Source organism: Coenobita brevimanus, chromosome 97, assembly GCF_032717465.1.
Source record: "Coenobita brevimanus isolate Jiangsu-jjx chromosome 97, ASM3271746v2, whole genome shotgun sequence".
Classification (NCBI taxonomy): Eukaryota; Metazoa; Arthropoda; class Malacostraca; order Decapoda; family Coenobitidae; genus Coenobita; species Coenobita brevimanus.
Window position 1 is genome coordinate 17,631,136 of NC_137050.1, and position 12,500 is coordinate 17,643,635.

Consider the following 12,500-nt stretch of genomic DNA (forward strand, 5'->3'; position numbering starts at 1 on the left):
TTCATGGACTACAAATTTGACAGCACGGTATTTTTGCTCAGTATTTTCTAATTACTCTCTTCTCAGCGGTGCTTCCCGCGAGGTAAGATAAATAATTTGCAATTCAGCTCTGCAGACCCATGGAGAACGTCTGGGTAACGATAATCATGAGAACTGCACCAACACCTACTGTAGTTAAAGCCAGACTAACGTGGAAGGAACATCCAAGCCCCTCCGGACGAGAGAAGACACCCAAGTTCTCGGTTACGAATATAAAATATAACTGCCTGAGCACCTTGAAAAATCTTTCGGCATTTTGTCTGACTTGTATGACACGCACGTCTCATTGGGTTTGCAGTTTACTTACACTTTCATTAAACTTGGCTTCAGACAAACCGAGTCAACGTAAAATCCACATAACATCAAAATTAATCACGATTACCATTACGAGACATGAACAATGAGCAGTTCTTACCTTTTCGTCAATTGTGTCATACCTTATGACACTAAATGTGTACATATATTTTTCTTTTGCTATGTATACTTGATAGGGAGGTGTGGCAGGACGAGAAGGTGGATGGATATGGTAAATGACTGTGTGACAGAGAGGGGAAGGTGACGAGGCTAAGGAATTGACAAGTGATGTAGTTGGCTGAATAAAGTACGTACGAAGTAATGCATTGCAGAGACTTGGCACCTTTTTTTTTTTTTTTTTCTGCTAATCGGTCTGACTGACTGATTGACCCTCCCCCCCTCTACACACACGCACACGTGTCCAGATGGTTAGATCTGTGAGATGATTCCGGGGGTATGATTGTGCGGCCCATATCACTAAGCAAGATGTTTAAAATTTTCCCACTTTTGTACTTTCTCCTTACTTGTTCATGGATCCTATCTCACTTTATACTTAAGTGGGAAAGGTAATACTGATTATGATGATCATTATATAATACGGTCATTAAAGGTGCAGTGGAGTATTATGACTGGCATATGGTGTGAGGAGAGGCAGTGTGACATAAGGTAAGATAACGAGGGAAGAGATGAGCTAAGGTAATCAGAGATGAAAGATGAGATAAGGTAATGAGTGATGAGGCGAGGTGAAGCAGCGTGATTGGTGATGTGAGGCACAGTGACCAGTGAGGCGAGGTATGGTAATGAGATGGGATGAGGTGGGGAGGGGTGAAGTACTGTAGAGTAACTGACCTTGAGGCCCATGGAGGCAGCGAACTCGCTGAAGAGCATCTCACTCTCTTCGCGGTGGGCGGCGTCCAGGAAGAAGATCCCGGTAGCATAGCGGCCAGGTTCAGGCAGCTTCACTCCCTCCTCCCTGCAACACAAACAGTGAAGCTCAGACAATGCTTACAGAATGCTTGAATGTGTCAGGCTTGTTCACCTGACGAAGGCTGTTCATGCTGCACGCTCTCAGGCACCATCTAAATTGAATCCGTAAACACTGAGGTCATGCTGACGTATCTGGTCATCAACCTCTTGGTACTAAGAAAACTGGGGTTCAGGCATTTTTCTAGATGTAAACTTTCAGCTCATCATGCATGAATTTCGGTATGTAAAGCAAAAACCATAAAACTAAGAGTTGTAGGTTCACTGCATATAGAATATTATATTTCCGTTACACTTCTACTGTATATGCTCGTGTCAGTGGATACATTATAACTATACTGCGCTATATCACACCATCTTCACATTCATTGATGGAATTCAACACCATCACTGTCATATCACTCGTTCACGAGTTGAGTATGAGTACCTCATATTAAACTTTTCATGGTCTGGACAATTCTACTATTCTATTCCAGCTAACGTCAGACGATTTTATTTAACTAAGAGCGAGTCACAGAAGCCTAAGTTTTAAGTCTCCATCAGCCCTCGCACGGTCGGGACAACTCTTTCTTTCTATTCTAGTTAATATTAGTTGATTTAATTCAACTAAGAGTGAATGTTAGGAGCCTGATTTTTTAAAATTGCAGTCTAACGTTAGACGACATTGCTATACGTTATGAGGTTCCCAGCACTCATACGACCAAGTAGTGTGCTTCCAGATAAGTACAAAACAAACAAAAACGTTATTACTGAAAAGAAACAAAATCGCTCCCAATGCCTTGCTCCCTCCTGGGAACTCTTTTCTGTAGATGGCAGCGACAGATCACCTCCTGGCTTCTCTGCCCTTACGTGCTACTCTGTAATTAATCAGAGTCTCTTCCTGTTTTCTTAATAATACACTGTTACAACAATACACTTAATCTTACATTCCAAACTTTCACTGGCAGTCTATCTTCTGTGCATTTTTCTTTTTAGTCACATCCACACTATCAGTGAAGATCATCCATTCAGCAATGCAACATCTAACTCCTATATCCCTTTTAGTCCGGAAGCCTTCGCAAATTTACCTATTACAATGCCATATCGGTCATTTTACTTGTGTCTGCAGCTGTTCTTAAAAAAAAAAAAAAAAAAAAAAAAGTAATTTCTCCTTCTCAGTCCTAGTTTCACTCCCATAATTATGATGTATGCAGAACGCTATTTTGCAAGGTCCTCTTCACCCTTAAAGAACCCTTCAAAATACTGCCAACATTTACGTACTACGAACTGGAATCTCCTAAATCGCAAGGTCCAGTTAAATCGCGCATTTCATAACTGCGAATTATACATAACACGCGGTAACATCATCTAACAGTTGAAAGATCAGTAATTCGCGGAAACTATACGTGATTCGCGGTTGCAACCACGAAAGTGAAGGGTTCCCGATGGGGTTTTGAACATCTGTTATGCCATGTTTGCATAAATGGTAGTTTGTGTGTGTGTGTGTGTGTGTGTGTGTGTGTGTGTGTGTGTGTGTAGAAAATGTCAGAAGTGAAAGTCCTTGGAGTGAGTATATTATGGCACAAAGTGAGACGCAATGCCCGCTACGGCAGAGGTGAGGTGTAGAACTACGGGCAGCCGGCAAGCACACTGAAGGGTAAGGAAATAAAGAAGAATATAAAGGTGACGGATGTTAAGAGTAAGGATATGAGTGAGGGTGAGGATACAAGTGAGGTCTAGGATACGAGTGAGCGTAAGGATATGATTAAAGATGAGTGATGGTAAAGATGATGCATGCTGATGGGAGGGACAATATGGGTGATGCATGGCAAGAGTTAGAGACAAGTGAAAACAGAGATGAGGGAAATCATCATCATCATCATCCGGACCTCCTTTACCACCCTAGGGCAGGGTGAGTAGTAGCAACGTTCAGACAGCCCAAATTTGCCCAATCCAATGGACCAGGCTTCCATTCACTCACCATTCAAGCCCCCGGAATCCTGGCTCTATCTGATACGCCAAAAACATTCACCACGTTCTGTAGCTTCATCTAAACGTACCGGATAGAGTCAATCCGGACGCTGTCATGTTAAAAACGCTTCTCCTCACAATATTCATCCGGCCAGCTCGATCTCTGGTCAGTCCCCTAGCCTCACCGATTTCCAAACCTCTCCTCCTCGCACACTCATCCGATTGTACGAGTAAAGTGTTATCAGGGTGAGGGCACGGGTTTATGAGAAAGACTGGGTGGTGGGACGGCAGCCCTCACAAGACTGGGTAGTTATACGTTTTTAGGCTAGAGAAATCGTTTTTGAAAGTTCAATTTTTCTTTAATATTATGCACTGTACATAAGCTGAGTGACAACTCTGCTTACATGTAATTTGAATGTGAGCTTATTTTTCATAAACTGCAATACCACAATTTCAGCTTCGATTTGGAAATGGCCTGTCATATGGAACTTTTTCTTGTAAGACCAAATTACGGGTGCGTAGGGAGAATTCAGGTCAACCAAAGATTTCCCGGTCAATTTCTGCTTCCCCTAGGAAAATGCTATCCCATACGCTTAAAATGAGGAGCCGTACACTTTTTCTTCAAATCCCTTCCTTATTCTTTCAATCCCCCCATTTTTTTTTTTTTTTTTTTTTTTTTTTTTTCATATCGTAAGATGTGGTTTGTCTGAGGTTGTAGAAACAGTGAGTGATGGATGGGATGAGGCTACAGTCAGGGTGGGGGATGATTGAGGTGAGGAAAAGTGGACTCCCTTCCAGGTAAAGCCCCGTCTTACCCCTCTCGCCACTCCCTCCCTCCCCTGCCTGGGTGTGGTCAGGTGAACAGGCGCCAGGGTAAGAGTAAGGGGAAGGTGACGGGGGTTCCATAACAACCTGTTATGTCTAATGTCTTCCTCATTTAATTTTTATGTCACTACCAGGCAGATTTAATCAGCTTCATAACCACTCTCCGACTGGAAAGTTTCATAGGGTATGGTGTAAAAGCGTGAGATCTCTGAATGACAATCTCTTATGCCACCAACAACACATTCCCAGTCCTCAACCAGTCACCCACACTGGTAGCACCACACATTCTCCCGGGTGGAGAAATCAATGCAAGCACGTGAACACCGGCTTGTGTTCAAGGTTGTCCACTTTTTTCCCCCCTTAGGCGCCTGTTTTCCTTGCTATCATTTGCTTGTATGTGTCGTCACTTATAGTTTTTGTTCTTGCCACAGTGTTTTTTAGTTATCGTCGTCGTTTTTTTTTTTATGACATTTCTTAAGGGTCAGTTCTCATCGCTGCTATTTTCTTTCGTATGTTGTCATCTTCCCTTAGCTTTACCCCCCCCCTCTTTTTTCCCTACTGTTTTCTTTTTACGTGTCTATCTTTTATGCCATCGCCTCCACCAACGAAGTTGGAGGAGGTTATGTATTCACCTATGTTTGTCTGTCTGTTTGCCTAAACGATATCTGCAAAAGTTCTCAATGACGAAACTTTGTGGAAGAGTGGGCCATGGGCCAAGGGAGAAGTGATTAAATTTGGGGGCAGATCCGGACCCGAAGTATCCCGCACATCTCCAAAAGTTATCTACGAATTTTACTGAAATTTTTTGGAAGGGTGGTCCATGGGCCAAGAAGGAATTGATTAATTTGGGGGAGGATTCGGATCCGGATCCTCTTTTAGGCAATGGCATTGGCGGAGGTATGCGTTCTCTGGGTGCTTTCTAGTTCTTCCCGTTAGCATTTTCTCTTCATCAGTGGATTTATAAAAGAAAGATATCCAAAGGTACATTATCGACAATTTCACTGGTACTGGCACACTCTACCTATTTTAATAAGGTTAACGCCAGGTGATTTTTTAAAAGATACGGCCAACCTAACAATTAAAATATACAAAACTAACCGATTAGGCCCTTCACTCCCAATACATATTTCCTGTTATACTCTCGCTACCTTCAGACGATTGTATTCACCTTAGGACAGACTTTTCGCACTAGAGAGCTTGGAGACAGCATTTAGTAACCCTTCCCGTATAATGATATTTTCTGTCTATGTATCTATCTCTCTACTGCCAGACGACTTAATCCCGTAAGGGGTGGCCACAAACAAATAACCTCCAAGTCCTTCTGTCCTCTGCCATTTGGATGCCCTCCCACCAACTCACACACCCCTCTCCCGTATCTCAACTCCATCCCTCCATCTCATTCTTGGTCTCCCCCTCCACATCACTCAAACTCTTCTAGTCAGCCTCTCATTACCCATCCTCTCCACACTGCCAAAACATCTCACAGTATTTCTATTCGCATATTCAACCACATCCACTACACCACCACAACGTTCATTTTCCACGCTGAATATAATCGCATGAAGGCAGGAGGAATGAACTTTAAATATGTTATTACTTTGAAAAGGGTTAACCAACTGGCTGCTATGGATGCACTTTGATACTTCATTCAGGCTGCCATCAGCTATGTAATCCTACCAATCACACGGTTAACATCTTGGATCCTAGAACTCAATCTCAGCAGCGTAAAGTCGTCTGCCATAACCCGGAATACAATACTAGTTCTCTTGACCATAAAAGGGTTATTGACGGTATTAACACTCAAATAATCCATGACTATATCAGATGAAGAGAATCGGCTTGAGTAAGGTGTAATACACTGGAGAAGATGCGACCAAGAGAGTTAACAAGTAAAAAAATGCACAACGTCCCATTATAGAAATAAGAGTAATTAAATATGTACTAAGTGCCTTCTCATAATGACATTTTAGATCATTTGCTTATATTTTGCCAATCTTAAGCGCAGCACAAAGATGGATGAAGCACATGCATATAACATCTTGACCACACTGCCTCACCCAAGCTCTTATCCACTAACACCTTCAAATTATACACACTGGTTTCTTATTATTACTGTCATTCCTGAATCCTAAATAATGTATCAAGTTCATAATTTTACGTACACAAACAACATACGAACATGTATCCACCCCTTCCCCCTCCACACACAATAGCTTCTCCACACGAACATATTTCCCGCCCCCTCCTTCACACACACACACACACACACACAAACACACACACACACACACACACACACACGAAAATACAATGTGTTGCTGTATATGGCATTAGAAAATAACTGCCACTGGTGGTCCTACTTCAATAATGTCACTACACCACCACAACCACCCCCCTCCCCAACGAAAAACACCTCGTTAAAAGACAATGCCAGAGTTTCGTAAGACTCCATCAAAATAATTATACTGGTAACCAACAAAAGCAAATAATACGAAATATTCAATACCACTCAAGCCCCTTGTTCCATGCAAGGAAAAAGAATGAAATGTAATGTTACATGATGATTACATTCTAGTAAAAAAAAAAAAAAAGTCTCAGACAACCAACAACCAACTCACAGTATCGCCTCAAACAAAATTTCACAAACCATTTACGCAACAATACTCTCAAAATGTTCAATACACCTAAATAACTGATATATTTTACCGAACAGCAAATATCAACATAGCAACAACCATGTATCATTCAAAAAATAAATCTACAAGACTCGATCTACAGAACACTAACAACTCTACTGCCTATAACAACGCATGCAAAATCTCAGCACCTACCGGTTCAATGTCAACAAAGGACACACATCTTTTCCTTATACATCTGTTTTTAGATTGGCTAAAATTCAAGACACTATATGACAACTTGCATTCCAGCCAGTGCATTTAGCCCCTCACTCCTTCAGTCCAATGACTTTTTATTTTTAAGTTTAACAAACGATTTAACTCGGAACAGATCTCTAGCATTGAAGGAGTATATCAGGATTGTTTAACTACTCCAATTCGAAAAGTCTTTCCAGCACATTTAAACCGTGTGGTGGTAACAATAACAATATAAATTTATCATCGGAGCGACAGAAGTAATGCCGAATTGGCCTTTTTAATCTAGATAAAGTAGTCTGGTGGTAAAAAACTCGTCATATTTGTGAACAACCCTGCCAGCTACAGAGGTCGTTTTTAGGCTTAGTGAAAAAATGAAGCAGGAGAAAGAAACGACGTAAGAATGGAGAAGAAAGTTGGGAAAAGGTGAGTAGAGACGAGTAAGGGGGTAAAAATCAAGAGGGAAAAGGGTGTATGGACGAAAATAGGGAGAGATGAAGCTGAAAGAAGGATATGGTCGTCCTGGTACTGACGGGGCCGACTGTAGTGGTGTGGCAAGGGTGGGTGGGTGAAAAGGCTGCTGGTAACACAACTTTCCCCTCATCCACCAATTCTCACACTCCATACCAGGGAGATAAGGAGAGGGAAAATACGGAGGAGAAAACATGGAAGGAAAATGTGGGTGAAAGGAATATTGAAAAATAGAATATGGAAGAGGGAAAATTGGTGGGTAAAGGAGTTGGAGAAGGGAGGGGGGAAAAGTGAAGATGCAAAGAGAGGTGAAGACATTATAAGGAAGAGAGGGAAAGGGGAAAGATGGGGTGGAAAATATTAAGACGTTGGACAAAGGATGAAGTGGAGAAGGGAAGAGGGGCAAATGACGCGAAGAGAGGTTGAGACAGGAGGGGAGAGAGGAAAACGAAAAAATGATGCTGGAGAAATGGGTAGGGTAAAAGACGAATAGGAAAAATGAAGAAAGGAAGAGGTGGGGGGAAGAAAGGAGTGAAAATGAAGGGAGGAGAGTGGAGAGAGGAGTGTAAAGGAAAAAATATTCATGGGGAGAGCAGTAGGGGAGGAAGGATGGAAAGGTGAGAGGGAAAAACTGAGACCGGAAGAGTAGTGAGGGGATGGGAGAGAGAGAAAAATGGAGAGGCGAAGATAGGTAGAGAGAGGGAGAGGGAAACTGGAAAGAGGAAGACTGCAAGGGATGGAGGAAGGGTGGGGGTGGGGGGAAAGGCGAAGGGAAGAATGGTGGAGGGAGGGAGGAAGAGAGAAATATATGAAGGGACGAAATGAAGATGAAAAGGGAAAAAAAATGAAGAACGGGAAGAAAGGTGGAGGGAGGAAGGAAAAGGTAAAAATGCAGGTAGAAAAAGGTCGAGACAGAAAGTAAGAAAGGAATCAACAGAGAAGAGAAGTTAATGGAAGAAAGAAAAAAAATGGAGAAGGGAAGTGGTGCAAAGACGAATGGAAATAGGAAAACTAGAGAAGGGAAGAGGTATGGAGGGGAATGGAGAGGTGGAAATGAATTTAAGATTGGTCGGAAGACAAACGAAGGGATGAGACAGCGAAAGGAGGATAATGGAAAAGGGAAAGGAAAAGGAGAAAGAAGTGAGGATGCAAGATAAAGTGAGGAGAGAAAAGACAGAAAGGAAGAAAGTGAACGGAGACCGACAGAGAAGGAATGAAAAGGTGGAAGACAAGGGAGAGAGAGAGAGAGAGAGAGAGAGAGAGGGAGGGAGGGAGGGGGAATACTGTAGGGTTAAAACAATTACAAGGTTAGATAAACAGACACACACAGGACCGAGAGAAAAGCCAAGAAAAGCATGAGAGAAAGAAAGGAGGGAAAGAGTGGCGGAGAGAAGAGGATGAGGAAGACGACAGGAAGGGGAAGAGATGAGATCTGAGGAAAGAGGAGGAGATTTAAGAGGAAAGTGGGAGATCTGAGAGGGACGGAATCTGCGGAAAGAATGGAAATCCAAAAAGAGGAAGGCGAGCAGAAGAGGAACTGAAAGAAGGAAAATGTAGGGAGGAAATGACGAGCAAAATGATGGCAACAGGTAAGAAGAAGAAAAATTGGGAAAAAGATGTGAAACGAGAACAGCGGGGAAAAGAATGGACAAGTAGGAAGAAGAAGGAAGAGAAAGTGAAATGAGAAGAGAGGAAAACAAGAGACAGAGATGAAAAGAGAAAATCGGAGGTAAAAGAAGAATGGAATATAAAAGCGAAGACACAGCAAAGGATAACGGAGGACGAAACAAATGGAGCAAGATGGTGTTTAAAAACAGCCAGTGCGCACGCACATATACACGCACATTCTCTCTCCCTCTCTCTCTCTCTCTCTCTCTCTCTCTCTCTCGCACGCACGCGCGCACACACACACACACACACACACACACACACACACACACAAACTGTAAGAAAGGTCAAAAGAGAAAGAGGGGGAGGGGAACAAAAGACAAAGAACAGGTGAATGGTGACAAGAGACAGGAAACAAAGAGGTATGATGATGACTAAGAGCACAGAGACAGATTATGGAGGAAGAGGAGGAAGACGAGAAAGGAGTACGGGATGCAAGGAAGAAGAAACGTTACGAGGAAGAAGGATGACAATGTTATCAACCCCAATGTGTCTGGCTAAGCAGACACTTCAACCGTATGCAAGAAATCGCCCCTTGCAGGACTGTCCCGTGCAATGAACAGATGTTTCCTTGCAACTGTCAGTGACTCGCTGTAGCGAGGGGTATGGAAAAGTGTGAAGGTTTGGTTCCTGGATGGATGCCTCATTTACATCTCTCCACGCAGTTAACAGGAGCACCATAGTAGGCTCCACTTCACCCCGTGATCTGGTTATATGGTTATCACCCAGCGTTGTAAACGGTTTCCTGAATTACAGGTGACTCACGGCAGTCACCTGAAGTGGAAAAAGAGTAATAAGAAGTGACAGGAAAGAAAAGGAGAAATAGGGGGGGCAGGGGGCACACAGAAATAGTGATAATGGCGAAGGATGAAATAGGGAGAAATACATCAAGAGAGTGGATGATGGCTGCCACCAGTACATCAAGAGAGTGGATGATGGATGGATGTTAATTGCTCTTTTATCAAGAAAGTGGATGATGGTTGCCACCAGTACATCAGGAGAGTGAATGATGGTTGCCACCAGTACATCAGGAGAGTGAATGATGGTTGCCACCAGTACATTAGGAGAGTGGATGATGGCTGCCACCAGTACATCAAGAGAGTGGATGATGGTTGCCACCAGTACATCAAGAGAGTGAATGATGGTTGCCACCAGAACATCAAGAGAGTGGATGATGGTTGCCACCAGTACATCAAGAGAGTGAATGATGGTTGCCACCAGAACATCAAGAGAGTGGATGATGGCTGCAACCACCTATCACTTGAGGAATATGGGGAGTATGGAGTAAGAGAAAAATAGAGTAAGAGAAGAAATGAGTATGAGGAGTAGGGAATATGAATATGGAGGAGGAGGAGTAAGGAGAAAGAGAAGCAAGGAGGAGTAGGAGTAAGTCAGGAGGAAGAGGTGTAAGAAGGAGGAGGAGTATGGAGAAAAGTGACTATGGTTCAAGAAGAGTAAAAGGACTGGAGATACAGAACGCAAGTAGAATATCTGGAAGAAGAGGGGGAAGAGAGAAAGAGGGGAAAATTTAGAGAGAAGAGAGAGGAAGGGAAAAGTGACAAGGAGGGGGGGTGGAAGGAGAATGGAAGGAGGAAAATGCGGGTGAAATGAAAAATACGGAAAACGCGAGGGGAAGGAAAAATTATGGAAATGTGGGAGGGGGGAAAAGTAAGGAGGAAATGTTGATGGAAGGAAAGAACTGGGAGGAAAACGTGAAGACGGAGAGTAAGAGAATTTGGAAGACAACATGAGGAAGGAAAGGGAAGACAATGAACAGTTTGGAGGAAGTAGATTTCAAGAAGGACAACATAAGAAGTAAAGACAAAGAATAAATAAGAAATTGTGAGGAAATGTGGTGAGAGACAGGAAGTGAGAAGAGGAGGTCGGGGGGGAAAGAGGAGGGAAAAGGGGAGAGGGGAGGGGAAAGGTGGAGAAGAGGAGGGAAAGGGGAGGGAATGGTGGAAAGAGGAGGGAAAGGGGAGAAAGGTGAGTGGGGAAAAGGGAGAGAGAGAGAGAGAGAGAGAGAGAGAGAGAGAGAGAGAGAGAGAGAGAGAGAGAGAGAGAGGAGAGGGAGGGAGGGGGAGGGGATGGGGGGAGGGGGAACGGGGAGTCAACAAATAAGGCGTAGACAGCAGACACGGCAAGGCGAGAGTGCACTGCCCCCACGACTCGCCTTGGGGAAGCCTTGAGACTACATTCACATACTGTACTGTTACGCATGTCGCCTCTCCTGATCTACTCTTCCTGGACTCTGAAATACAGCCTAGTAAATCTAAAACAAATTACGCACATCTGTAGCCAAATCCAAGCGATCACTGTGGTTGATGCGGATCCATGAGGTTGGATGCTGATTTTCATGGTGAAAGTAGCAGGGGAAACACCAGGATGTGTTAACTGCTAACTGCATAAACAAAATACATACACTGATTATAAACATCCATACAAAAACAGTAAGTGAACGAACTCATACGACATACATACGCACTAAACAATAACCATACCTAGATCAAGAGAACCATACGAGCTTATAAGCAACAACGGCACGGACAGAGAAATACATAACAAAAGTACAATGGATGTTAATTGCTCTTTTATGAGATCTAGAAACGATTAAAACTTAGGTCTTGCCAATCAACAATATTTCATAAAACCGGATGGAATTTCGCTTTAATAACCCAAAATTCCTTACGTATAAAAGAATGAGTAGATGAAAATTGGTGACTGCAACAGACCAACTAGTCCTTATTAAGGAGCTGGTACCAAAGGGTAGGAGTACACCCTCGACCGAGAAACTGCAATCATGTACAGTACTTTCACCAGGCGGGCAGCAATGGTGTGGCGCCGGCAAGGTGAGGTAGGCCGGCCGGGGAACCACATTATTCTAAGTTGAGCTGGGGAGGGAGGTAGGTAGGGGGGGGGGGTGAAATCCGAGGCAGTGGGAGGTGACTTGTTGCTTTTGTAGCAAAACACTGGCGCCACTCATACCCTCCCTCCCTTCCTCGTCTCTCTGCACCGTCACCCTCCCTCCTCACATCATTGATTGTCTCTGACGCATGCAGTGGATGCATCAAAGGAATTGAACCCTTTCCCATGAATGTTAAAACTATTTCGATTAAAGTTTTGGTCGAGCATTAAGATTTTGTATTTAGTTTCAGTTAAGGCCAAGTGGTTTTGCTCAGTTTCAGAGGAATTCCATTAAGTTAAATGATTAAGACAACGGCAAAAATCCTATGGAAGTGGCAAGATCTTTCAGTCTCCTCAGACCTCTCCCTGACAGTCCCTAAAACCGTATCTTGATACCTCCCTCCCCTCTTCCCCCACCCTCCTGCTCCAATTAAATTTTCCCGCGCCTCTCCCTCACCCATCACCCTTCACCTGGCATCATCCTTCCCTCCTCCA

At 43.4% G+C, this 12,500-nt stretch overlaps 1 protein-coding gene across 1 annotated transcript in view; it reads right to left on the reverse strand.

The window, feature by feature from the left end:
* LOC145413616 (uncharacterized) overlaps positions 1-12,500 on the reverse strand; it is a 569,601-nt gene that overhangs the window by 503,162 nt on the left and 53,939 nt on the right. The window contains exon 3 of the mRNA XM_080283270.1: positions 1,183-1,306. Coding sequence (XP_080139396.1) covers positions 1,183-1,306 — 124 coding nt within the window. The remainder of the gene's footprint in view (positions 1-1,182; positions 1,307-12,500) is intronic.